Genomic DNA, 27,638 nt, shown 5'->3' with positions numbered 1-27,638 from the left:
CTTTGAACGGAGGTGCTTTGATGCTGAAGTTAAACTCACTACAAGTCCTGAGGAGAGAGAGAACACTGATGACTCTCTGGGTACCTCTGGCCGCTAATAAGAGAAATGGGCTGCTTCTGTTTTTATAAAAAGCAAATTGTGCAACTGGGACGATAAACACTCAGAAAAGTGAAAAGGCTGAAGGATACCTTGCAGACACTGAGATGCACTTGGATGTCAATCTCGGGGGAGGGCTCTGCTTCGCACCGATAGCAGAGAACTTAAGTTATGCACATATCAGGTCCCGTGCATGACCCACGTGACCTAGTGGTCTGCAGCTGTGCTGTATACGCCAAGGGCCGTATTCTTTTTTTTTTTTTTAAAGATTGTATTTATTTATTTGACAGAGATCCCAAGTAGGCAGAGAGAGAACGAGAGAGAGGAGGAAGCAGGCTCCCCGTCGAGCAGAGAGCCCAATGTGGGGCTCGATCCCAGCACCCTGGGATCCCAGGACCTGAGCTGAAGCAGAGGCTTTAACCCACTGAGCCACCCAGGTGCCCCCAAGGGCCGTATTCTTGAAAGTATGATGAACATCTGATGTTCATCTGATGAATTTCACCTTCACATATACTTTAGTCTACACTATCTCAGAGCAGTGGATCCCTTGTGTTTATTCTTCGCTTTTTAAGATTCTATTAGAAAAAAACATACCCTGAATTTTTTAGCACAGGAGGTTTTTTTGATTGATGCTTCAAATATTTACATCAAAAATGATTTCTAAAAACATACATGAAGAGGGTTATAAGGCCAGATGCTATAAATGTCGAATGTTTCAAAGTTGGTCTCAATATCCTATGATATGAACAAAATTATTCTTTCTTTCTTTGCAGAAGTATGATCTGATACTGTACATATATTTATCTGTGGTGGGTTTTTTTTTTTTTTTTCTTAAGATTTATTTATTTTAGAGAGGGGGGAGGGGCAGAGGGAGAGGGAGAGGGAGAGGGAGAGAGAGAGAGAAAGAGAGAGAGAATCCTCAAGCAGACTCCCTGTTGATCACAGAGCCCAATGAGGGGCTGAATCTCATGATCCTGAGATCATGACCTGAAATGAAATCAAGAGTCAGATGCTGGGGTGCCTGAGTGGCTCAGTGGGTTAAAGCCTCTGCCTTTGGCTCAGGCTCAGGTCATGATCCCAGGATCCTGGGATCGATCCCCGCATCGGGCTCTCTGCTCGGTGGGGGTTCGGCTTCCCTTTCTCTCTCTCTGCCTACCTCTGCCTACTTGTGATCTCTATCTGTCAAATAAATAAAATCTTAAAAAAAAAAAGAGTCGGATGCTTACCCTACTGAGCCACCCAGGTGCCCTGGTGGGTTCTGCCAAACCCTGGGAAGAAGGCAGCTCCACAGTGTAAGAGAGTCACCCCAACAACCAGCAATTTGTCAATCAAGAGAGCTGAAACTCACTCAAGCAATTCCACTGCTTATTCCCTAAAGTGCAACTGGCTTGAGCAGCATCAAATAGGGCCTCAAGAATGCAGACATTCAATTTGGGTGATCGTCTAAAGGTATCCATAAAGGACAGAACTGTTACATACTCGGAGTTGGGACAGCTTCAAGGAACTGACCCCAAACCCCTCCAGTTAGTTGACTGAGCACAGTTAATTAACCCTTACCAGCTAAAGCCATGCTTATTAGAAGGTGTGTATTTCTCCAGCAGGGCGGTTAACTTTAGGAGCGAGTATTTCTGCAGCAGGTTCATCTGGGCCACCGACTGGCAGTTAATCTGCAGAGACACGGAGTTTAAGCTCGGCCGATGGGAGCTCTGGAAGCTGTGCCACCTGAGCCTGTGCCTGCGGGAGGAGAGTCGGGGAGGGAGTGAGAAGAAGGGCTCTTCAACAGGTAGAGGCAAAACCCGCAGTGGCTGCTCGCTGGTGTCTCGTCTTAGGAAGAGAGAGGACTCAACTTCCATCCGATTCTTTCCCTTCCCCCACTGGGGTAAAATACACCACCACCAAGTGTACAGCTCAGAGGCCTTGAACACCTTCACACTGCTGCACGAGCATCACCAGCAGTCACCCCCAGGGCTTACATCCTCCTTCCCAACGGAAACACTGTACCCGCTAAACAGTCTCTATGCTTTTTGGATGTTTAGATCTCCTGGTCTGTCACTTTTCTTGGGAACCAGCAGGGCTTCAAATGCCACACCTGACCCCATTTCCCCCACACAAGGACGGAAGCAGTCCCTCCCTGCTCCCCCTCCCCCAATCTCCAGAGGGAAGCAAGGGTCTCACCTATTGGACCTGGTCAGGGAGGCCCCAACCCCAGAATCCCTCCTTTCCGGGATGTCCGAGGGCTCTTCGGGTTCATTCAGTGAGTTGCCCGTACTGTCCAGGTCACTGGGTGTGGCTCGGTCGTGGTCCACATCCAGGTGTATCTGCTTAGGAGAGGAGGGGCACGGAGAGACCGAGTCCAGAGCGGAGTCTGAGTCTCCCTCATCTGAAAACTTCTCCGACCACTGATTGACTATCCTCTGCATGCCCTTCACGTGGTAGAGGATGTCATCCAGCTCGGGGAAGATGTCCTCGTTCTCCAGGTCGGCCAGGTCCCCCGAACTGGAATAGAGGATGGAGCCCGGCACGTTGTCATAGATGCTCAGGCGGCTGCTCACGGAGCTGGAGGAATTGCGTCTCTTGAGCTCCTTGGGGCTGTCGCTGTTTTCCCTCCTCAGGCTGATGTGGCCGGGGCCGTGGAAGCTTCCGGTCCTCCAGTTCACGGAGCTGTTATTCCCCAAGGCAGAGAAACTGCCATTGGAGAGGGCTTTGGGGAAAGTGCCAGGTTTATGATCTTCCGGGATGTAGAACACTGTGTCCTCCGGGTAGCTCTCGCGGTTCCTAAAGTTCTGTTCCATAACGTTGTTGAATGTGGACTGATTGAACGGATCAAAGCCCTCTAAGTACATGCCCACCCGCTTGCTGCAGGCGCTGAGGCTCCGTGTCCTGGTGACCGGGCTGGGCGTGCTCACAGCGCTGCTGGTCTCCGACTGGCTGCTGCTGCTGCTGGTCTGCGTGGAGCTGGAGATGCTCCGCTTGCGCACCGCGGGCACGTTGATATGGTTGCCGTTAAGCGCGGAAATCTCCACGCAGTTCAGCTGCTTCAGCTTCTCCTCGTCCATGCCCTCCTGCAGAATGGGCCCGCTGATGATCAGTCCCAGCTTAGAAGGCGCCTTGGGCTTGCCGTGGTGCGAGCCCTTGAGCTTCAGGCTCTCCATGCGTTTCAGCAGGCTGCGCGTCTTAGACTTGGCGTTCTTCTCGTGGCCCTTCATGCCAAAGCTGAAGCCGGACAGTTCCTTGGGAGAGGGCAGGCTGCAGAAGGAGTCATCGTGGCTCACTAAGTGGCTGGAGGAACAGACGCTGATGACTGAGTTCGTGCGGGGTGTCGCTGTGTCCCCAGCGCGTGGCGCATGCACGGGGAGGCTGCCCGTGCTGCTGAGGCTGAGGACCGAAGCCACCTCCTGGCGCTCGCTGAGGTCCGTCAGCATGCTTTCATGGCTCGCCGCGCTCTTCAGGGGGGTGTCATCGGGGGCCCCGGGGGCTGGGTCCTGCTTTGAAGAAAAGACATCAAACTCTTCCAGCCGGGACCACCTCTTGCTGTCCCTCTGGAAAGTCCATTTGCCGCTTATTGCACAAGGCTCGTCCTCGTCCGAGTCCTCGCTCTGCAAGGACAGAATGGAGGCATTCATCACTGGGACCGGCGGACAGCAGGGATGCGTGCCTGGGCCAGAGGCCCAGGACGCGGCTCATAATATGCCATTGGTGTCAATTCCCCCTTTGTATCTTTATTTTATTATGTTATTATTTGATTGGATGATGATTTTATTATTTTTTTACATTACAAAGATGTACCTCAGGAAAAAGCCTGCCCGGGTGTTTCAGGCTAAGTAAGAGTTATTTTGTAGAAACTGCTGGATCTATAGGCTGTTCTTTAATGGCTCACAGAGGAAACCTCTTGAGATCTGTGAAAATTCCAGGCATGCAAAATATTTGGAACTGGAGTCAGCAACGGGTAGGACTCCCTCTGGTCTGCCTCCAATTCTGTGGTCTGTTGATAGCATGTGTTTATAGTCTCTTTTGCAATTAAAAAAAGGTAGTTTTCAAATCCTTAAGAAGAATGATAACCAGAATCTGTAGCGACCCTAAGAGTGTACAACATCTCCTAACAGACCAGTGAAGACACCAAGCAAGGGGATAAGCCCCCACAATTTTTCAGTCTGACACTTTTCAGCTTCTTACCTGGTCTTTTTTGTTCCCTCCCTGACCAGACATGGGGTGGGGAGCTAAGGCCACACGTGTCCTGTGAAGTTTCAACCTCAGACATGCTCCAGGCAATTTAACAAGGCTTTACAAATACCCAGTCCTGACAGCATGGAACATTCGAAAACGTGAAGTAACATCGTTGCTGACTCTGCCTGATTTATGGGTGAGACTCTGGGTTATGTTGCGTGACAGACTATTGCATTTGAGCCCTCTAGGCGGGGTATCAAAAGGCACCATTCAGAAGGGTGCAGGTCTTTCCCACCGGTGTGGAGAATGTCACATGACCCAACGTTTCACAGGACAATGAGTAGAGAGCATCCCACGCTGACTGACGGACTCCTCTCCACAGCTCAGTGGGTGCTGAGGTTCCAGCTCATTTGTTTAAAAGGTTGAACTCCCCCAAGAAGGCAGCTTGTTGCAAGTGAGGAACTCTAGGATAATTAAAACTTGTACTCTGAACAGTCAGAGGCATAAGTTCTTTGACCAACCTGATTCCTGTTTACTCTAATTTGTGACATACACTCCCAGGACTACACCCACCTCTTCTCTTAAGGGCTCATAAAAGGACCTCACATTTCATACTCAGAAGTTATGCACCACCATTTGCCTAGAATGTGTGGGATCTCCTGCCCTTCCCCTCTGTCTCCCCCAACTCTTTTCCTCCCTCCAGGCTCCCATCATCCTTTAGTACCCCACAAGCCAGCCTTCTCTTCTGGCCCTGCAGCCCCGAAACACAGTTACTGTTACATGTGGGAAGAAAGAGTTTTTCCAAAGAACTTTAGCTTTAAGTCCTGAAGGGCATAATGGAGGATTCACTGGGATTTCCTAAGCCTCCTTCCTTTAATCTGTAGTGGGCACGGAATTAACAACAAAAAATAATAGATGATTTGTTCCTGTCAAAAACAGTTGAAAAAAAATAAACAACAACAACAAAAACAACCCTCATAGACAAAGAGAACAGACTAGTGGTTGCCAGAGCAGGGGTCAAAAGGTACAAACCTTCAGTTACAAAATACATAAGTTTTGGGGATGTGATGTACAGCATGGTGACTATAGTTGATAATACTGTACTTTATATTTGAAATTTGCTAAGAGAGACCTTAAAAAGTCTCACCACAACAATAAAATGTTATAACTCTGCGAGATGGATGTTAACTAGACTTGTTGTGGTGATCACATTGTAATATATATAAATACTGAATCACTATGTTGTACACCCGAAGCTAGTAGTATCATGTGTCAATTTTATCTCATTAAAAACAAAACAAAACAGTAGGGAAACCTCAATTTACTGGCTAGCTGCAAGGACTGGTTTCAGTTACATAAGGCTACTTGATCTTGGGTAAACCTGACTAGATTATGTACATTAAAAAATGTAATAATGTACATAAATTTATGTACATTAAAAAATGCACATATATTTTTGAAATAAGGAAGTAATTAAGAGTTTGAGAGACAAAACCTCCTACAAAACACAATCCAATTTTTGGTCTGCCCGCTTTCCTCCCATCCTATTATACATTTTATATACTCACTCTCTTCCGATGTGGACTAATTTCCAGCTTCATCACTGCACATTTGTTTAAAGTATTTAGACGCCTACAGGGCAAAGAAAGAATGTTAGCAAAGATAGGAAGCCAAGGAGCGGTAGATAAATATTTTTTTCAAGACAGGTGACATGTTTAATGAATTTTTTTATTCCATAAAAATAATTCCATAATTCAGAACAGTGTTAGAAAACATCTTTACAAGGTGAATAGTTTAAAAATACCTTGATGTTTCTTAAACTTCTTCATTTAGATTGAGTACTAGTGTTTTATAGGAAAAGGACATCTTGCTATGGTACTATCAGAGGCTTCTTATTCTTCACAGAACAAACAAGTCTCAATGGGAAATTTATTCTTCCAAGAGTCCCTCGGTTGAACCATTAGATAGAGCCACACAGTGCCAAGAAGTAAGAGCCAGTGATGTCTCTTTTCATAGGAACAGGAACAGCAACAAGGAACCAAACAGTGTTTTTGGTAAATAAAAATAAATGGTATATTCTACCTCAAAGCAAAATTTAAATAGAAAAATAAGCCAAGTTTTAGACATAACAATCTTAGACACTCTGTTCAAAAATGTAGTGAGTCCTTACATGGTAAGGAAATTGGTGCCTATTTGATATCCCAATTCTTTTTATAACTTCCTGTATGGGACAGGATAATGTTTGGGACAGTCACAGCAGTAGTGTAAATGGTTACTGAAAAAATTTGTATACGGCAGCTTCAAGGGTTACAACAGAGTTCATGAATCAGCACTTGAATCAGATTCTTTTTGGGAACAAGAGTGATATTTTTACTTTGAATACTTTTTTTTTTTTTTACCCCTGCCAAGGAGTAGTGTCAGTTTATAATTAGGGAAATAATTTCATTTGTTGAAAATGAAATACTAAAAAAAAAAATAAAATAAAATAAAAGAAGAAGAAAAGAAACAACAGAAAACAAACCCCAAAACAGAAGTCCTCATCAGGAAATAATGAAATAGCTAAAAAGAGAAGGCCTTTCCATACACAGCAATACATGGTATTGTAGAAGTGTGAATGACAGCCCTAACAGCTTCCAGATGCCCAGTACTCAGTCTTCCTCAAATAAACCTTCAGCATTATCTGCTGTCTTCCACGCTCAGCTATCCAGTTTTTCCCATAACTGCAATTCTACCTTTTACACAGGATAAGAGAATTTAATTCACACAAATTCAAACTGACCAGGAGACTGCTTCTAGGTTTTATCTTTGGGATTCTGTTCTTGCAACTTGTCTAACAACTTGATGCACAAGGACAGAAAGTATTTTTGCCTGCTGATAAGACTGCCTTTGATTTCATAGATTCCGTGGTAGCCTGTTTACAGAATAAACAAAGATAGCTCAGAACGCCTCTGTTGCCTGTGTTCAGAAAAATTCTCTCTGTTGATGGGGAGGAAAAGAAAACAAATAACTTAAGAAAAAGCCCTAACTTTGAAATGAGTGGATATAAGGTCCCTCCCTAAAGGGGCATGCATTACTTAAATGACTTAGACCCACAGTGTTTGAGTACTCAAATGTTTTCAAGATTTAAAGAATCCGGAATGGTTACAGTTAGTGTTAGGTCTGGGTTTCATTAATCAAACCTGTAATCAAATACCTACTTGCCTTCATTTGGGTTTTAATGGTTGAGTGGTGTTTATAACCAGGTTTACTAGGCATGGAAGTCTCTGGCAGCAGGGGAGGGGCTCACTTCACAAATTCTAGATTTGAGTCAAACAAAGACAACTCGGGAGGCCAGTTCTATGATGGACAACATTATCTTTATGTTGGTAGCACCAAACTAAAGGCACTTTGATTTTGAAGCCTAGAAGTTATTTTTCGGGGCTTCTGTAAGACTCATTTGTTCCCAGGACCTCCAAAGAATGCCCACTGGTGAGACCTTAGCTACTCGGAGAGGGACCACACTGAAAGGAAACAGAGCTCGACGAAAGAGGGCTCGCTCCGGCTCAGGTGCTGTGTTATTTCATCTTGGTCCTCAAAACCCTATGGCACAGATACTACTGTTTTCCTTCCTTTTATAAGTGAGGACATGGGGGTTTGGAGAGGTCATGAATCTTGTCCAAGGCCACAAGAGTAAAACATGGCAGCTCTGACATTCAAAAACCGTACAGCCTGCATTTTTTTCCAAAGTTTAATCTCTATTTGATGCTAATACACAGAGCGGTTTATACCCTAAGTATGATTCCCCAAATGAGTGGCAACTAGGATGATGCACCATCTGTCCAGAAGGCGTGGTGCTTCCAACCCCCCTGGGCCCTCGCAGGGGCCCAGCTCCAGAGGAATGTGTCAGTCTTATCTGCTAGGCAACTTGTACCCTGCTCTGAAGGGGGAGGGATACAAGGTGGGCCACCAAAGGCTCCTGAGTTTTGCCCCGCAGGAAGCTGCAGGCACTCTGATAAAAGCAAAGCGGGCGGGGGCGGGTATTTGGGCCTCGTATGCAAAATGAAAACAGGGACAAGTACAAGAGACATGCAAGAAAAGAGAAAGGAACAATTTTCCAAGTAAGACCTGACAAATAAGAATTGTTCTAATTCTTAAAAGATACTTTCTTGGAATTAGCGCAATTGCTTTAAAAATTTACTTCCTTTTAATAAAACAGAAATAGTAACAAAGTTGAAATCCACTATGTGGCTGGCTATTTGACATTGGTTAGGCATTCAAGGGCTGTTTTACAACAAAGTGCAGACTGAAGACGATAGCTGGGATATGAACTTATCACTGTATGATTATCGCCTTATTTACGTAATTCTTTGGTGTGTTGATAGGAGTCAGTTGTTACCTCCAAAGGAAAACAGTGATATGGAACATTTTTCAGAAGCTAGAGAGACAAGATCATCTCCGTGATCTATACACCCAACGTGGGGCTTGAACTCATGACCCCAAGATCAAGAGTTGCAAACTTTCCTGACTGAGCCAGCCAGGTGCTCGGAGACAAAGATCATTTCAGAAGAGGTGTTCCAACAGTAGGTTGCATTATTATCTGTATATGCTTTAAGGCAAGCAAACCACTCCCCCAGTATTAATATTGATGTGACCCCCTCAGGATGTTGTTTTTATCATTGGGGTTGGATTATATAGCATAACTAACAAGACTGGGACAAAGCCAATCTCTCAAAAGGAACAAATACAAAAATCCCTTACACGGGTAAGTACAAGAAACTTGGTGAGCAATCCAAATCCCCAAAACTCAGAATCATAGCTGTAACTTTTGGTCACTACTAAACTTTGTATTAAGATAATATCATCATGAGGGATGCCTGGGTGGCTCAGTTGGTTGAGTGCCTGCCTTCAGCTCAGGTCACGATCGCAGGGTCCTGGGACTGAGCCCCACTTTGGGCTCCCGCTCAGCAGGGAGTCTGCTTCTCCATCCTTCTTTGCCCCTACCGCTGGCTTGTGTGCTCTTTCAAATTAAAAAAAAATATATATATATATTTAAAATAGCATTATCATAATTCTCAAGAAAACATTAAGTCGGGGGGCACCTTGGTGGCACAGTTGGCTAAGCATCAAACTCTTGGTTTTGGCTCAGGCTGTGATCTCAGGGTCATGAGACTGAGCCTGATGTCGGGCTCTGTACTCAGAGCCAAGTCAGCTTGAGAGTCTCTCTCCCTCTCCCCCTGACTGCTCATGTGCTCTCTCGCTCTCTAAAATAAATAAATCTTAATAAATAAATAAATACATACATACATAAATAAAAAGAAAAAGAAAATAAGTGTGTGTCTTCTGCCCTAAGTAGACTGCTGAGAGATCATCAATTATTATCCATATAATAAATTTTTAAGCAGAACACTAAAGTGCATATAGAAGCAGCTGTAACATTCATGTGTGTGGGAGGGTGGCAGAAGAGACAAACCATGTAAAAACTATTTTATTTATTTATTTAAAAGAGTTTATTTATTTGAGTGAGAAAGAGAGGATGAGCAGGAAGAGAGGCAGAGGGAGAGGGAGAAGCAGACCCCCGGTTGAACAGGGAGCCTGACGTGGGGCTCAATCCCAGGACCCCGGGATCATGATCTGAGCTGAAAGCAGATGCTTAACCAACTGAGCCACCCAGATGCTCCAATAATTATGTTATTTAAAACAAACTTTAGCAGGTTTTGTTTAGGGTAAAAATGTTAAAATTAATGATTAACAGTATTTCATGAAGCAAAACTTTGCACCTGAGTTTCTGTAACAATTTTACCGTATATATTTAAAATGAACTTCTCGGGGCGCCTGGGTGGCTCAGTGGGTTAAGCCGCTGCCTTCGGCTCAGGTCATGATCTCAAGGTCCTGGGATCGAGTCCCGCATCGGGCTCTCTGCTCAGCAGGGAGCCTGCTTCCTCCTCTCTCTCTCTGCCCGCCTCTCTGCCTACTTGTGATCTCTGTCTGTCAAATAAATAAATAAAATCTTTAAAAAAAAAAAAAAAAAAAAAGAACTTCTCAAAATATTTCAACAGGGCAAAAGATGAAGCCTGTAAGAAGTCTGTCAGTCTGGAGTGAACTTGACAAATCACAAAACTGTCAAACCGCACCACAGCTTCATGATTTACTGGTCCTCAATTCCACAGGCTGAGAGACTATGTGGAAGAGGCGAGCATAGCTCATGACATGAGTATCCCATCAACGGTCAAATAGGTACGCCCGCCACTGTGCTGACAACTAGGAACGAGCACGGCATTTCGGAAGAAGATGCCTCATCGTTTTCTTTTCTTTTCTTTTTTTTAAGATTTATTTATTTATTTGACAGAGACAGAGAAGGTCAGAGGGAGAAGCAGACTCCCCGCAGAGCTGGGAGCCCGATGAGGGACTTGATCCCAGGACTCCGGGATCATGACCTGAGCCAAAGGCAGTTGCTGAGCCACCCAGGCACCCGCCTCATCGTTTTTGTTTAGGTCTCTCAAAAAACTATCATTTGCCTTGAGAAGTCTGTGTGAACATGGACAAGAGCCCTTGGGGTTTCTATTACAAACAAGTTGATGACTGTTAGTATGAATTTTGAAGGATTTCCTTTTTGAAGAGAAAACCCAACCTCGGGACTTTCTCAACATACTCAAATCTGGGCCTCCGTTTTGGGCCTAATAATTTTCAAAGTCCTTTAACACCCATTACCTTATTACACTAAACCTCTGAGACATTCTCTGCATCTGAGAAAACAGAAACCCAACCCAGCATAAACTGCAGAGTGCAAATACAGATGAAGGTCTAGCTGTTCCTAGTCTTTTCTTTTCACAAAAGATCCTGAAACACAGATTTATTCCCTTTAAAGGGAGGTAGCTTCTCAAACAGAATAGAGAGCCAGTAAAAATCACAAAGGGCAGAGGATGACCTTCTCATCAGAGAGTGACACAATTTCAAACTGAGGTTTAAAAAAAAAAAAAAGTATTCAAGAATCTAATCATGACCCCTTTGGGCTGCAGTGTTGTAGTGATATTTTTATGACCCAGAAATTCCTAAACTGTTGCTGCTGTTCAGAGGGCCCACTCACTGAGTGGCAGAAAATGTGTGAAATGGGTGATCTGACTCAATGCGTGAATATTTCCTAGGATCCATGTTATGAGTGACCTCATTTATATGCGTTATCACCAATGATGGATTGAAAAATAAATGAATTCTATCCCACAGCTAAGCATTAAAACATTTTAAAAATGTCTGGTGTAGTTTATACTCCAGATGTTGACTTCTTCCCTCCCAAACTGCATTAGTGACATTCTCTCGTTCCAGATGACATAGCTTTGGTATTACACACTACAGTGTGGGACTTGGGATTAGGCTGCCTTCAGAAAATGTGTACATACCCTGGACATTTCTAAGCAGCCGTTTCATTGGATTTGAAAAGTGACAGTGTTTCTGTGGTTAATGTGGCACTCTTTTTTTCTTCAACCACAAGAACTAGTCTCTTTCATACACCATCCTGAAGATCTTCCCTGTTTCTCCCTACAATCACGGTTTAAGTTAGTGGATTCAAAAAACACTGCATTACAGAAGAAAGGCAAAAAATTATACTTTCCCTGAGCTACTGCTTTCTGTGCCTACAAAGGGGTTAATAAATTCTGAGGGTCGTTCTACCTTAAGAATGTTCTTCTAAGTTAAAATAAGTACTGAATGAAAGAAAATTCATTTAAATTTTATACATAAAATCAATATGCAGATTTTTTCTGGGTATAGCTTTTCCCCAGAATTCAGCTTTTATAGCTTGAAGGCTTTGAAGAAAATGACGAAGGATGAACAACTCGAAGATGAGTAACACGTCACAAAGAGGTGGAGAGGATCACTGGTGTTTCGTCATCGTCTGCTACACGTTTTATCACTTCCACTTCACCGAACCCCCCCCCCCCCCCGGCTGCCCCTCAGCCCAAAGACCCACCAGCACAAGGAATGAGGATTTCTGACAGGTTTAGGCACGGCTTACATCAATGCTCAGTTACTGCCCATCCACTGTAGCTTAAAGGCTTGGGCTGAGTTTGTCTACAACCTTATTTAATCCTATTGTTACTTTTTGGTACCTGGGGAAGCTGAAGAGGTTCACAGAAGCTTCTCTGGAATTCAGACAATGGTTCTCCTGACTCTAGCAAGCCATAACTTCCCCACCCCCCACATACTCCTCTCAGTGTGTTATTTTCATTCAATCTAACAGCCGCTATGACTCTGTTGGAGTATCTGGCTGGGCTTGTACACTCAATTACCCTGTTCCAAGTTTCCAGACCATCTGAACAGTCTCTGTTTCAGCAGTCATATGGTATCGAACATGGAATGGTCTATTTGAGGGCCTCCTAGGGCAATGCCATTTAATGGCAATATGAAATAACAAGGTGTTACTTATTTTAATTAAAAGGCCCATGACTTACAATCAAGTAAATTACCATAACCATTCACTAATCAAACAACTGACTTAATTAGTAGAGCCAACAGGAGCAAAACCAGTTTGATGATAACCTCATTCTAAAAAAAAAAAAAAAGAAGAAGAAAGAACGAAACCACTCAAAACATTTCCATTTACCTGCATAAAGCCTCAATGGCGTCTCTGTCCAAAAAATCATGCTCTCTCTTGACCAAGGAAATATCAATGGGGAACAGAAGATCTATAAGAAAAATAGAAACATGTATTTATTGAACACCTAAATTCTTGCCAATCTAGCCCAGTTTAGCAGAGGGGGAAAAAATGTAGTTTCTTAAACACTATGTGTATAGGGCACCTTACTTCCTATCAAGCGCTATGGGAAAATAAAGCAACTTAGGACAATTCCAACAGTGTCCTCACTGAGCTTAGATGTAAAGTGATCTGTAGACTCAAATATCCCTCCTTGTCAGAGAAGTGGTTCAAAACACTGTTCCACCTTGGAACAAATCAGCAGGCAACAGATTCCTGCTGTAAATTATAGTTTCGGCCAGAATCAACACCAGAAGGATGCTTCCTTTAAATGGGGTGGTGGTTGTTGTTCTGTTGTCTTTCCATGTGTGTCTGCTCACATTTGATCAGGGGAAAGAGGTCAGGGAAAACAGAGCCAAGGAAAGGTCTACAGAACAATGGCAAGTGGTAGGAAATGGAATCTAACCATTTGCATGACATCAAAAGCTAAAGAGAATTCAGGATATGCTATTTTTAAACAAATATTAGCACTTCCATATGGCTTTTCAGGAGTTTATATAACTCCCCCCTAAAACAAAGGGCTAGCTACAAAGCTGCTGGAGAACAATGGGATCCCAAATCCCTTAAGCTGTAGGAGAGTTCAATAGTCTAGAATACTAGAAGTTATATCAGAACCGGAAAGGAAAAAGGGGGAAAAAGTCAACTCAATAGAAGAATTCCCTTTTTTATCCCTTGTTGATAAATACATTCAAGAAGAGGGGAGGGCGACCCGTGGCACCACTGTGGAAATTTACAACTGCGCTGGAATTGCCACTAGATAAAAACAAGTTACCCTCTAAGGAGTCCAGCTATTAGGGTATAATTGGTCTTTCCCATAGAACGCTTATATAATATGGTGAGTAGGAGTTCTTCGGTGCACCTCTGTAGGTCAGGAATGGGGGCAATAAATCAGCACAGCAGGAAACTGGGATTAGCATAACCAAATAAAAACAAAGACAAAAACAAAGCAGAAAAACAAAAAAACCAACCCCATGGCCTCTGAAATGGCTAATAATGCTTTGTACAGAAATAGACTGGGCTCTCAGGCTCCCAGGAGATACAAGTGATCAGTCCTGTTCTAGTTCCTGGGTTGACTGTGACGGTTTCATGGTGGAGCTCCTTATTTTTAACAATCTACTTCCTAGAGACAATGGTTAAGAGCATCTTTTTTTTTCTTTTTCTTTTTAAATGTTGGAAACAACATCATTACTGTTACAGTCCAATTCCTTTTTCTGAAGGCATAGAGTTCTTTATTGTTACCTGAATAACATAGGCAGACCAATAAGGCAGCCCAAACTTAACAAAGAAATACATGAAACTTGGTACTTAGGAATTTCTCTCTTCATTATTTTATGGACCAACTCTGTAAGCTTATAGTGAATGTTAGCTATTAGTGAATATGGCAGACTGTGAAACTGTTTGAAGGTTGTCACATTTTATTTCACTTTGAGCAGACACTAAGAACTTTCAAGTACTAAGTCATAGAGCTGACACTAAAGAATATATGTTAATACTCCCAGAGGGTAACATCTGATCTATAAATGTAAACGAAAAGCTGACGTCTGTTAAGTGTACAGGAGACCAGGACCGTGTTATTTTAATAATTCTAACTTCGTGTACCCAGAACTGTCCTTTAGATTCCTTTCTGATCCCAAATTAACTTTCAGATTCTGTTTAAAGAAACAAACAAAACCTAGGGTAGGTAGAAACTAAATGTACGAGAGAAGTGAAGTAATTCAGTTGCTTGTATTTGCCTACACTGTTTTGAAAGGACCAGTTTTTAAAAGATACGATTTATTGATGTATAGAAGTTCTCAGAGTTCTTCAGGTTAGGATTTCATCTTCCAGCTTGAGTTTAAGGGCAGGAAGTATAAATTGCCAAAGACCAAAATAAAGCAAAACAGGAAGACAAGGAATGTGTGGGTTGGTGTGTAGTGTGTTATACTCACCCTACAGACAGGGGCAGGAGAGCAGAAATTATCACCCAGAACAATATACAGTATATCCCCCAAATAGGTTTACGTTTCAAAAGATTTGTAAATGTAAAGAGACCCCAAACACATCCTGCGAAAATGCAGTCTGAATTTTAGGATTCACTAAGTAAGACAGAGACTGGAAAGGAGTCTTAGCGAACGTACACTCATAAGAAAGTGCTGCCTGGCAACAAATCAACACCAAAAATGAACATAATTGAAGGAAATTTAATTTCTAAACAGGAGAACAAAAGGAACAAAAGGACAGCCACCTTACTGCCACCACTGCAAATGCAATTACCCTTTCCCATCTCCAGTGGAGCTGTGAATTGAATTTGATAGGATGGTGGTGCCTCCCCAGCCCTCCCCAGAGCCAAGCCCTTCTGAAAGACAGAGATACTGTGAATGTGAATGTTAATAGGTCAGGAATCCTCTCTAAAGGGAAGATAAGCAGCTCCAGCATAATAAACATGCGGTTAACCAAGCCCCTTAAAAAAAAAGAGAGAGGGAGAAACAAGAAAAAGAAAAGGAATTGGAAATATTCTCTATAATGTATGGACAGTAAGATCTTTTACACAGTCTAGCAATAAAATAATTCTGAATTCAACTTCATGGGAAAATATCACACATTCGGTCTGGGCTACCATGAGGAAGACCAGGTACGGTAAATTAGATAATGAATTCATGAAGCTGAGTGAGCAAGGAAAATAAAAACCATCTCTGTGGTCTCTCTCTGCCTGATCTGCTTCTGGGGAGTACCCACCCACCCACTCAGTATCCCTCCTCAAGGTAACCTGCTGATCATGTCTGGCTCTTTTAAGCTTACAAACTACACCCACTCTTAGCATGGGCTTTTTGCTCATGTGTTAAAGAAGGTTGCCAATGAGCACTAGCTTCCCTGAGAGCCCAATGTCACTGTTACAAGAAGTAGTTTGATTGTCATTATTCTAGGGGAAGAGAAGGATAAAAGACATGATTTTAAAACTATTGTGAGAAGAGCTGAACATCTTTGGTGAAAATATTTAAGCGACAACATTTCAACTCAATCTTTTAGAAATTTCATCACATGGTAGCTATCTCTTAGTGTCCCTTTCCTTCTTAAGTAATGAAAAAGACATATTTTTAAAATGTAAATTAACCAAAACTATGCTTTTTGAGATTATGGCAGTCCCTTAAAGGCCTTCTTGGATGTTGGAATTATGTTTTTGTTTTTATTTTTTATTTTTTTTAAATATTTATTTATTTATTTGACAGAGAGAGATCACAAGTAGGCAGAGAGGCAGGCAGAGAGAGAGAGAGGAGGAAGCAGGCTCCCTGCTGAGCAGAGAGCCCGGTGCGGGACTCGATCCCAGGACCCTGAGATCATGACCTGAGCCGAAGGCAGCGGCTTAATCCACTGAGCCACCCAGGTGCCCCGTTATGTTTTTGTTTTTATAAAATATTTACCACAGTGTTGGGCAGCCCTGTTGGTGCCGAATTAATAATGGCTTGTTGGTTGGCTGAATGGATGGGATGGGTAGATGAATGAATGAATGAGTGATGAGAGACATCTCGTGTCATCATCTCAGTAAAAAGTTATGGAAACCAAGGAAGCTCAAGGTAGAAGCAGCTCTGGAATTCAACTTACTCAGTTTAGAAATCTCTTGACTATTCACCCAAACTTTGCTTGAAAATCACCCATAAAAATGGAGCTCACCGGTTCAGAACTGATTCTTTTTCAATGACTTTACATACAGTGTTATAAAAGGCCCATGCAAATGAACAGCCTATTCATCTCGCCACACCCACGCTTGCTCTGCCCACACCAGGCAGCCAGAGGTTCAGGAAGAGCCAAGCCTTAGGAGCTCTTCCCCCACTGTTACAGCATCTGAGTGACCCTTAGGGCACTGATGACAAAATGAAGGAGTATACGGTCAGCCTTGATCTTCATTTATTTTTTTTAACAGTCCATTTTCCTTAGTTAAAATACTGAATGCCACAGAAAAAAGAATATCCATCAAATGACAATCTAAACCAAGGTAAAAAGCCTAATTACAACCTAGGGGGCCACATCTGTAACACATGACCCATAAAAACTTACTATTTAGAATAAAGAGCTCTTAGAAATCATTACGAAAAGTGCAACTGAGTCATGAGAAAAACGGGCAACAGACATTTCACAGAAGAACACATATAGGCTGCCAGATGATAGGAAGAAATGAGTATTACCATTCATGATGAGAGAAGTGGAAGTCAAAGTATATCCATGTTGACTGACAAAAATTAAAGCCTGACAATATCAAGTGTTGAGAGCACATGGACAGGATCTTTATACATCACTGGAAGGGGTGAAAATCGGTACAGATGCTTTCGAAAAATCGGCATTATAAAACTGAACATATGTGTTCTCTGTTACCCAGTAATTCAGCTCCTCCAAATACAGGCAAATTATTGCTGATGTACCATGAGAGTATAAAACTGTATGAGCATGTTCATAAGCCTTCAGAATGTAAAAGCAAAACAGAAAAAGCCCACCCAGCAGAGTGTGAATGTGAGTAAACTGTGATCCACAAACAACAGGCTGTTACACGGCAGTCAAGGCAAGTGATCCCGGGGGACACAAAGTATAGAAGAATCTTAACATAAGTGTCAGAAGAAATGAAGAAAATGAAGTCCTACAAGATTACACAGAGCACAATACCCTTTTTATAAGGGTAAAACCAACTTTATAAAAATATATATATTACAAAAATGTCATAAAACGATATAAAAGCAAAGCAAGAAAATGCAAGGAATTATAGAAGTTTCAGAATGAGTTGCTTTGGGTAGGGGGTGGCAGAGGGATCTAATGGGTACATTATTATCAAGGTTCTAGCTTTTGCTTTGAGTGGTGGGGGGTCTTAGGACTTGCTATATTGCTTGCTTAATGAAATATTTTAATGAGTAATAATATGTGTGAAAATAAATCATAGATCAGTAGTATTATAAACCAAGGATATGAATATGATGATTAAAACAAAACAAAACAAAACAAAACAAAACAAAACAACAACCCACAAACAGGACTCCCCACTCACCTTCATAAAGCTGTGCGTACTGGGGGAAACCAGTTGCCCGTAGCCAATCACAAGCTTCCTTGGCTTCAATCTCTGTAACAGAGCCAAAGACAGACAGATGGGTCAGTCATGGGCACCTCAGCATGCTTGCTTCTTTAACAAACTCTGATTTGGTTAGACAAGCAAAATACGTCTCTTGACAATGGATAAGCAAAATAAATAAATACACATATACCTACGTGAAGTTGACTTAACTCAAATGGTTTAAAATATGGCACACCTTTTCAGAGTTTAAGAAATGCATTTTTACTTTTCTCTCCTTGAAAAATAAGAACGGGGTCCTAGCAGTAGGTGACTGTGCTTCTTCTGTGTTCAGGTTACAAACGATCATAAAAATAGGGCGTATCAAGCAGGTTAAAGATGGAGTAAATAATCTTAAACCTAGATGGTCTAACCTGGTTTACTTTTCACGACATTGACAGGTGACACCCTGGAAGAGAACTAACCTGACCAAAGGGAGAGACCTTCTGTCTGTCCCCCAACAGGATGAGCAGAAAAGGCCCGGGTGCGGTGGGGCAATGTGCTTTTCAGTGCCCCCACCAGTAAGAGGCCCCGGCTGTCAGGTGACCCAGAGGGCATTAAGTCAATAAATTCCACAATCCTGGCAAGATGAAATGCCTAATAAAGCCCTACTTCCCTGTGGTTAACATCTTGTAGATAATATTGATAAACAGCAAGGCCAAGAGCACTGACACACTGTGTTCAAACTCACTCAAGCACGGATTTACAATCCTGTTAAAACTGACTCACAGAGGTGGTCCGGGGCACATTTCATTAGCTTCTCTCTGCTGGCACAAAGTATATTCTTTCAACTCTTCTTCCCACCTTCCACAGGCCATTGGAGTACTTAGGTATATAAGGTGATTCATTCATTTATAAGTGTCTTAACACTGCTTAATTTATTCCAGATTCAAATCTTCGTTAAGAGAGCTCTCCTCTGAGCCAGATGGAGGCTAACATAATCTGTATTAGGAGAAGCAGCCATAGCTCACTTTTGTCTAGTAACTATGGTTTCGAAGCATTTTTCCCCTATTATTTCAGGAGTTCCTTGGCCTTTAAAAGGTCATTAAGAACACTCCAATTCATGAAAGCAAGTAGGGTTGTCCTTCTAGAGCATTCAAAGAGAAAAACAACTTGCTGTCTTCTGATGAGTTAGTGAATACCCAGACTAAAAACAGCGCAGGCACGAGAGTGGAAATAAATGGCAAGGCTAAGTTTATTTTCACGAATCTTTCTAGTGTGACGATGAAGCAGCATTTCTAAACTCGAGATTCAGGAGTGAATTTGGGGTTGGAGGAAAAGTGACAGACATGTAGAAGAACCTCAGTGTTTGCGCAGAATAAAAGAATATATAGAATTGTCCAGTGTCAATTACCTGTACTTGTTTTTTAATGTATTAATATGCACACCTTGTCTCAGAAAGGAATTAAGACAGCTTTATGAAAAATCATAAACATTTTCTAGGAAACTGTACTGCTGGAAAAGCATATAAAAGCTCAACGTTTTATTTCAAAGAACGAGAAAACTTTTCTCTACGTCTGTGGCCCCTGCTCAAAAATAGATACAAAAAAAAGGCTAAGTGTTTTAAAAAAAAAAAATTTTTTTTTTTTTTTAAATAACTCACTCTTCCTGACCATTTAGAGGTTATTTCCATGGAACAGATTGTTAGACTCTGAACAATAGATTTTTCAAAAGTAAATGCGCTCGCTTTCTTAATATTTTACTCAGTAAATGGTAACCTGAAATTCTTAACATCCACTTGTTTTTGACTATATTCAGACATGACATCGGATCAGCATAGGCACAAAAAGCCTTAATTAGACACACTTCACCAGCCAATATTGCCACCTTTTTAGAGCATGTTCCCGATTTTCTGATTAAAATGGCTTCCTGCCAGGAGGCATGTAAGATGCAAAGGTATTTTTCTAAAAAATCTGTACATTTATTTATATACTACTTTACAAATTACCAAGTGCTCTCATATATATTGCTCACTTAAGGCCCGGAGCAAGTACAGGAGCCCATAAATGCCTATTGCTGAGTTGTCATTCTTTAACTCACTTTCCAACACTAAGGAAATGAAAAGCTCCCAAATGACCACAGATTCATTTAAAGAGCTGTATCCAAACAGCCACTCTACTCAGGGCCATTTGGATAGAAATAAATGATGTGAACAGGCACAGGTTTGCATCTTCAGCAGATAATCTAATTAAAAGCTTACAATGGCTAAAAAGCAGTATTTTCAAGAACTACTGAGATCCAGAAATTTTATCCTCCTTTTCCTTACCCTAAAACAGATGAAAATCTGTCTTTCTTTTAGATGTGAAACCATGGGAAAGAGGCAAGTCAGTATCTGGTTGACATTTAAGAAAGCATACTCGTGAAAACTTGGGCTGCAGAACAAATGAAAACACACTGTTTCTGTAGAAACACACTGATTTCTGTAGAAATCAGGATGACAACACTGGAAAACCATAAAAAGTTGTCACTGATTTTTTAATAAATGGGACAATTATTGACTTCACTCCTACCCCTTTTCCAATGACCAAGAGAAAATGGTAGTAACAATCCAATCTAAGCACTGATTTTTAACAAATCAGTATTTTCATTTTATTTAACACGAAATAAACCCATGTCTATATCCAAGTCCGGTACAGAACACCCCTTCCAGTTTTAGCCCGTGCCCCAATCCAAGCCATTACGTTCCTTCCTGTCTCCCAATTAAATGCTCTCCTCTCTCAGGAAAACCATCCACCAGACCTGGCTCATCAAAGTCCAAATGTAAAGCCTTGATCTTGTCTTTCCCTCACAAACTTCACTAGAGCCCCACTGCTTAGAAAATCAAGTCTAAACACCTCTGCGTGTTTTTTCTGAGCTCTCCATGTGGCATGCAACCTCATTTTTCCAGTTACCTGTTCTCACTCTACCTCCAAACCAAAGCAAACTCAATGCTCACCTCCCCATATACCACCATGATTTCGTGGCATGAAATAATCTCCTATCTTCTCAGTGTCAAATTTTACTCATCCTTCAAGGTCCATCCCAAATGTTGCCTCCCCTAGGCAGACCTCCCAGATGCTTCTTGATGGTTCTATCAATGGCTGGCTTTTATTGTGTGCTTAATACGTACAAGGACCTGTCTAAGCACTTAAGGCATATTAACTCATTTATTTTTCACATTGATCCTAAAACACGGATTACTAATATCCCCTAAATACAGAGATGAGGAAATAAGCAGAGAAATAACTTCTTAAAATGAGGTTTCTTTTTACACATTCAAATGCCAGAGCAGAGAAAGAACTAAGACTCATAGAATTTAGCAAGACAGGGGCTCCTGGGTGACTCCTTCAATTAAGCATCCAACTCTGGATTTCAGCTCAGGTCATGATCTCAGGGTTGTGAGATAGAGCCCAACGGGCAGGGAGACTGCTTAAGATCCTCTCTCTACCCCTCCCCAACTCTAAAAAAAAAAAAAAAAAGAAGAAGAAGAAGAAATGAGCAAGACAGGCCCTCCACTTAAAAAAATGTATAATAATGAGTGCCTTTAAAATATTAAAACCATGGACACATTGCACGACTTCAGTCACTAAATCCCCACACCAGTTTTTGGAGGCCCCAAACTGGCTCTAACGGTATAACTTTTCTTTTAGGATATGCAACTATGAGGATGATTTTTACAAAACGTTCTCCACCGGGCAGAAACACCATCAGAAACCAAGAGTACAATGGAAATACAAGGTCACTTTAATGCCTGGGTTTTCTCTGAGCAAACAACAGACAAATGTGTTAAGGAGGAAACAGGAAATACAGGAAATAGTTATTGGAACCAGCTTTAGCGGTTAGTTGTGTAAGATGAATGCGGTCAAGAAGACCCTTTTGTGTAAGGCTGGGAACCATTAGCCCATATTTGCACATTTCCCAGCACGATGGGATGACCCTGTCTTCCTCTTACCCCTCAACAGTGAATTAAACAGAAATCCCCCAACCCCGTCATCATTCTGCTGAACCTACTGATCTCAACCGGCTGAGCAACAGTAACCGGGTCCAAGTGGGATGGCATTACTTCCACGTCTCTGTCGTGTCCTCACAGTGGGAACCCGTCAGGCTCTCTCGGTGTTCCATGACAACAAGCTACCAAAATCAGGACGAAAGGCACATGCCACAGCTACATGGACTGTGTCGCTTAAAGTCTCAGGAATTGGAGGAATGCAAGAAAATCCCAGATTCCTTGGATTCTTCCAAAGAGGACAGACCTGTGGCCAAATACCCACAGAAATGTTGATGCTTTTACCATCACAGAGAAGTACTTTTGCTGTGTGAAAGCAGGTGGTTATTTTCTGATCGAAAACAAAACTCATTTCTCTCCCCTAATCACACAGATTCCCTCCGATGGGAAAAGGATTCGTACCGATTCTCCAGCCTCCATTGAGGTGGCCAATTTACAGGACTGTCGCACACCTGGGCACCAATGGCCCATGTGTCCTTGGCAGGTGGGCTTCATAGGGCAGCCCACTGGAGAAGCAAACCACGGCTTCAAAACCTTGATCTCAGTGGCTCCCAGCCCTGCATGCAGGAGGCATCACGTCGGGGGAGGAATCTTCCTAAAACCACCAACCACCATCCACTCCCAGGCATCTGGATTTTCTCAGTCTAGGGAGGACCCAGGCTGTACCTTTTAAAAGAAGCTCTCTAGGTAAATTTAAGGATAGGCAGCCAGACATTTCTCTGTATTCTTGCATCAGGAACTCCTTCTTCTGGACTACCTCAAGAGTCTCCCAACTGAATTCTGTCAGAAGCTTTGCCCCTCCTTACCCACAACAAATCTATCCTAGTCCAAGAGTCCCTGAGCCCCTGGATTCACTTTTACGCGGAGCATAATTCCTTACGTCACTCCCCTGTTTTTAATTCTTCAGGGACTCTCTACCACCTTCCAGATACAATTCAAACTCAACAAACCCACAGCCTTCTTAATTTGGCCTCTGCCTTATCCATTTGGCTCCTGGAAGGCCTCCAAATGCAAGCTTTGTTCGTCTTACTGAACTCCTTGGGGTTCCCAGGAGGCACCAGGCTCTCTCACACCTCAAGCTCTTCATCTGTTCTCCCTCTGAACCCCAATTCCCCCTTCTCCACCCCATCAACTTCTCTGTTCCACCTTCCCCATGCTGGGTGAGGAACACCTATCAAAGGCTTCTTAATTCATTTGCATGAATTAAAAGACTATTTTTTCCACACTGGAAGCATAAATATATTTGTGTGAAGGAAAAGAGAATCCGCCACTATTTTCCTTTTTTCAAAAACAGACTATAAACTAGAATATGAACCTCTTCTTTTCGCCATTAATAAAAACAAATGTTAAACACACACATCTGCCAAGAACCAGTTATCAGGATTTACCTAGGTAAAATGAATTCCTATAGGCGAAGTCAGATAGTAGAATGTCTATATTAATATTTATTACACTCTAATGTTATCTAATCACAGCAAAGAGTTTGACTAGCAACGAACAACATTCCTACCCTCAGGTGCCTAAAAACATTCTAAACATCTGCTGAGCATATTCTGAAAGAAACCAGTTAGGAAGCTTCTGGAAGAGCCGTCAATACTAATTCAGTTTCTAAGGCTGTTTGGCCCAACAGTAGCTGACCCAGCCCCACTTTTAGGAATATTCTAGCATAGCCGTACCTTTAAGTTAAGCCAACCACCCTTCACGCCCCCTTTCCCTCAATATTTATTTATTGCAAATCTATTAAGTGCGCTGCCAAATGTGCTCAGGGACAATCAGACACAGGTTCCTGTCCTGAAGCAGGAAGCCAAATGAAAAGGTAATTCACAGTTGAGTACATGGTGTCCCATGATCCTCTACTAAGGAAAGATCTGATTTCCTAAGGGCTAAAGGCTATTCTAAGGTCCTTGTGGAAGTCCAAGTGACTGGATACAGGCAGCACCAATGAGTCCCCAGTTCCTAGGTGGAAGCCCCAGTCCTAACTGCGGTTCACACACCCTAGCTTCTTAATGTACCGCATCTGTCATCTCCTCTCCCTCTGCGATCCGATCCCGCACGCTGGCCGCTTTTCAGCTGCTCTGCACTCCCTTTCCTGATTTGGTTTTTCTCCTTCCAAAACACTTGTTTATTTATGTTCACTTTCTGTCTCTCCCCTTGGTAAGCTCCAAAAGGGCAATTTTCTTTTGTCTCCTTTACTCTCTGATGCAGCCCAACCACCCATGGCACACAAAGCAGTTGCTCAATAAATAAGTATTACATAAATACAGTATTTTTGTTCTAGTGAAAGGATCTGGGGCACCTGGGTGGCTCAGTGGGTTAAAGCCTCTGCCTTCGGCTCGGGTCGTGATCCCAGGGTCCTGGGATAGAGCCCCGCATCAGGCTTTCTGCTCAGTGGAGAACCTGCTTCCTCCTCTCTCTCTCTCTCTCTGCCTGTCTGCCTACTAGTGATCTCTGTCAAATAAATAAATAAATAAAACCTTAAAAATAAAAGAAGAAAGAAAAAAAGAAAGGGTCTTAATTTTTTCTGACCAGGATCCACAATAAGAAATACAATATACGTTATAACCTGGTACACAAATGTACATACGCACATGTGTACACACACACAAATTTATGTATACTAACACATGAGTTTGTAAGCACATGCCAACAGAAATAAGTATCACCAAACTGAGACTTAAAATACGTAATACATTCTTATGTCTTTCTATTCCATTTAAAAAATAGTTATGTTACCTACCACAGCAACCAGTTTGAAACGTACTATTTTCACACCATAGCTTTTTCTTACAAAGAAAGAAAAGAAAAGGAAACGAAGAACTTCCCACAGAGAAGAATGTGATGTGACTGTCTGATTCAGAGCTGGGAGGTGGGAGGGGGCCGCTTGAGCACATGGTTTGTGCTCAGCCTTTACTGAAGGAGGGGTGATGATCTCACAGGGAAGACTGGATGGGGAGACAAGATTCACAGTAAAGGAGACGGGGTAAGTCAAGAGGAGATGCTGATACCCAGGTGCTTGTGAATGAATGGCGAGCAGTCCGATTTACTCTAACACTGACAAAGGAAGGAGGCATGAAGTGGAAAGCAGGTTACCCCATGGAGCAGAGAGAAGCGTCTCCTTAGCCTGGTGACCCAAAGAGCAGCCAACATCATTTGCTCCATGTAAAACAGCTTTGCTTCTGGGTGCCTCGACGCTTTCTAATCACCCATCACAGAAAGAGGGCCAAGTATTACCTGTTAACAGGTCAGGAGAACAGGTCCAGAAAAGAATGCATTGCTTTGTTAAGTAGCCTTGAGAAAAATACTCTCTGGACCTGTTTCCTCATCTGTAAAACCTGAGATTGCCATAGGCTTTGTAAATTCCCCAAGGTTCTGACTCTGGTTTTCCCTTCATGCCAATTTCCCCTTCTCTCTAAGACCACCTTTAGAATAGGTTCCATTTCTACTGTTAAGTTTCCAGATGTATCATCAATTACATGTGGAGACATTTCTCTTCCCTCAAAACACTGGTTCAATAGTTCAGTTTCCCAGTTTTGCGAATGGACTGAAGTTTATTGCTAAAATTTCTAATGTGGTTTTTAACAGATCAATTCCTTGTTCTGTCTCACAAAGCCAATGTTCATATTACAGGGGAACTAAAAATGCTACATATTTTTGCTTATGTGGGCATCCACAGCCCGCACACTAAAACTCATCCTTATAGGAGGAATACACTCGGGAACCCTGGGTTTTCTTCTGCGTACTGAGCTCTTCTCTTTGGGCCTCCCCCCAGCAGCATCCTGGCTTCTGCTGAATCAGTGGGCTGGGTGCTGACATGCTTCTTGGCGCTTTTGATCCTTTCTCTTCACCACGGAGGAAGCTGGCTCAGAGTTTAGGTAATTTGCTCAAGGTTCCAGAACCACCCTGCTCTCCCAGGCTAGAGCACTTGCTGCATACTTTGCCTGCCTGCAGAGATTACTCTCACTTTTCAATCACCAGACTGTTTTTCAGTGCTAGGAAAAACTGCAAATTTGGGAAAGTTTTCTTTGTGTGTGTATTTTTTTTCTTCCCTCTCTCTCTCTCTGCTTGAGGTCCGGAGGCAGATCTGTTGCTTTCTAATGAAGAACATTCCTAGAAATAATATAAGGGGCGGGGGGTGGGGTGGGGTGGGGACCCATTTTGCCCAATGGTGTGATGACAACTTAATAAAGGGTTTTGCCTGAAAGAAGAAAACCCTGAGACACGCCCTACAAGCCTCTACCTGGGATTATGCATGTGAAGAGACACTTGGCATTGGGAAATGAAATCAATTGAAATCCCCTTTGGGGATCATTCAGTTCAAGTGTTTGCAAAATATTGGTTTTTTTCATATCAAAGCATATGTGCTCTTCCCTCACAGAGGCAAAGAGCTCACAGGAAACGGTGAGGGCCTCATCACATTTTTCTATTTCATTTCTATGTGGGGTGGATAAAAAGAAAAAAACCCTTTGGTTTACATACATACATGCAAACACATTTCTAATACTCTACATCAAATATTTATGCATTTCCAACCAAGCATTGCTAAGAAAAATGACTTCAAATAATTCTTAGAATACAAAACCCTTTAAAGATCATAATTGCAAGGATTAGGAAAACAATTTAAACAATTTCAAGTAAGGAAACAATCTAAGTAACATACTTACAAGGGACCCTAGCTTTTTTTCCTGAGTCTCATTTTTTCCCATAAAATGAAAGATTTTAAGATTTTAGGTTTTCAGATTATACAATCCACTTCCTTGATAATTTATGATTCAAGGCAAAATACTGGGTTACAAACCTGAAGGAACACTTCCCCCCCTCTCCATGATGAAAGGTTTGCAGGCACATCAATTCTTTCATTCACACATTAGCAAAGCTTATTCTACTAAAAAACCTCCATCCCCAATCTTTGACCTCTGCTCCAGGTTCCACAGTGTCCCTAGCATGGGAAAGTAAAAATATGGTGTGAACAGCAGTGCTACAGAAACCTTAAATTAGAAATAAAGGCAATAGTGAGGAATTCTAAAGAAACTGTCCACACGGGCTGCAGTCCATTCTGACAGGAAAAAGGAAAGCCAGAATAGAAAGAAACATCAAACTGCCTTACACGAAGACCAATGAAAATAAAAACATGACAGAGACTGGTGAAGGTAAGCTGCCTTTGGGTGTCCCTACACTGAACCTCAAACAGGAAACACTCTATGATTTGAAGTTCTCTGTTGTGTAAGAAAAAATAAGGACTACTGTATTCTAGGTGAGCTAAAGAATTACTTTCATTCAAAATGCTGGTGACAACCAGCCCTCCCCAGACACACATGAGCTAGTGGTCAAAATGTGATTCGGGTACATCTGTTTAGCTGAGGAAGGCTTCTGCTTTCATACAGTTACATTTTTCCTACCAAAATGAAGATCCTCATTTTGTTGCTATTCCCATTGTGTTTGCACACTTGGGCAGGAAGGGGTCTGAAACACCATGTAACACACATATGACCTTGGACTAGTCTCTGAACTTCCAGGCATCTCCGCTGCCCCTCAGTGGGGAAGAGGCAATGTTTTTCCAGGCTGCTTTTGACAAGTTCTGGAATTTCCACCGAAACGACTTA

General features: G+C 42.3%; 1 protein-coding gene across 5 annotated transcripts in view; it reads right to left on the bottom strand.

The window, feature by feature from the left end:
- DLC1 (DLC1 Rho GTPase activating protein) overlaps window positions 1–27,638 on the bottom strand; it is a 412,629-nt gene that overhangs the window by 12,054 nt on the left and 372,937 nt on the right. For all 5 annotated transcript variants that reach the window (XM_082715488.1, XM_082715489.1, XM_082715491.1 and 2 more), the window contains 5 exons: window positions 17,994–18,065; window positions 12,836–12,917; window positions 5,829–5,892; window positions 2,272–3,692; window positions 1,654–1,830 (listed from right to left, as the gene is read on the bottom strand). In XM_082715488.1, coding sequence (XP_082571614.1) covers window positions 1,654–1,830; window positions 2,272–3,692; window positions 5,829–5,892; window positions 12,836–12,917; window positions 17,994–18,065 — 1,816 coding nt within the window. The remainder of the gene's footprint in view (window positions 1–1,653; window positions 1,831–2,271; window positions 3,693–5,828; window positions 5,893–12,835; window positions 12,918–17,993; window positions 18,066–27,638) is intronic.

The sequence above is a fragment of the Mustela nivalis genome (genome assembly GCF_964662115.1).
Source record: "Mustela nivalis genome assembly, chromosome: 20".
Lineage (NCBI taxonomy): Eukaryota > Metazoa > Chordata > Mammalia > Carnivora > Mustelidae > Mustela > Mustela nivalis.
The sequence above is the reverse complement of the archived record's forward strand: the minus strand, read 5'-3'. Positions and strand labels throughout refer to the sequence as shown.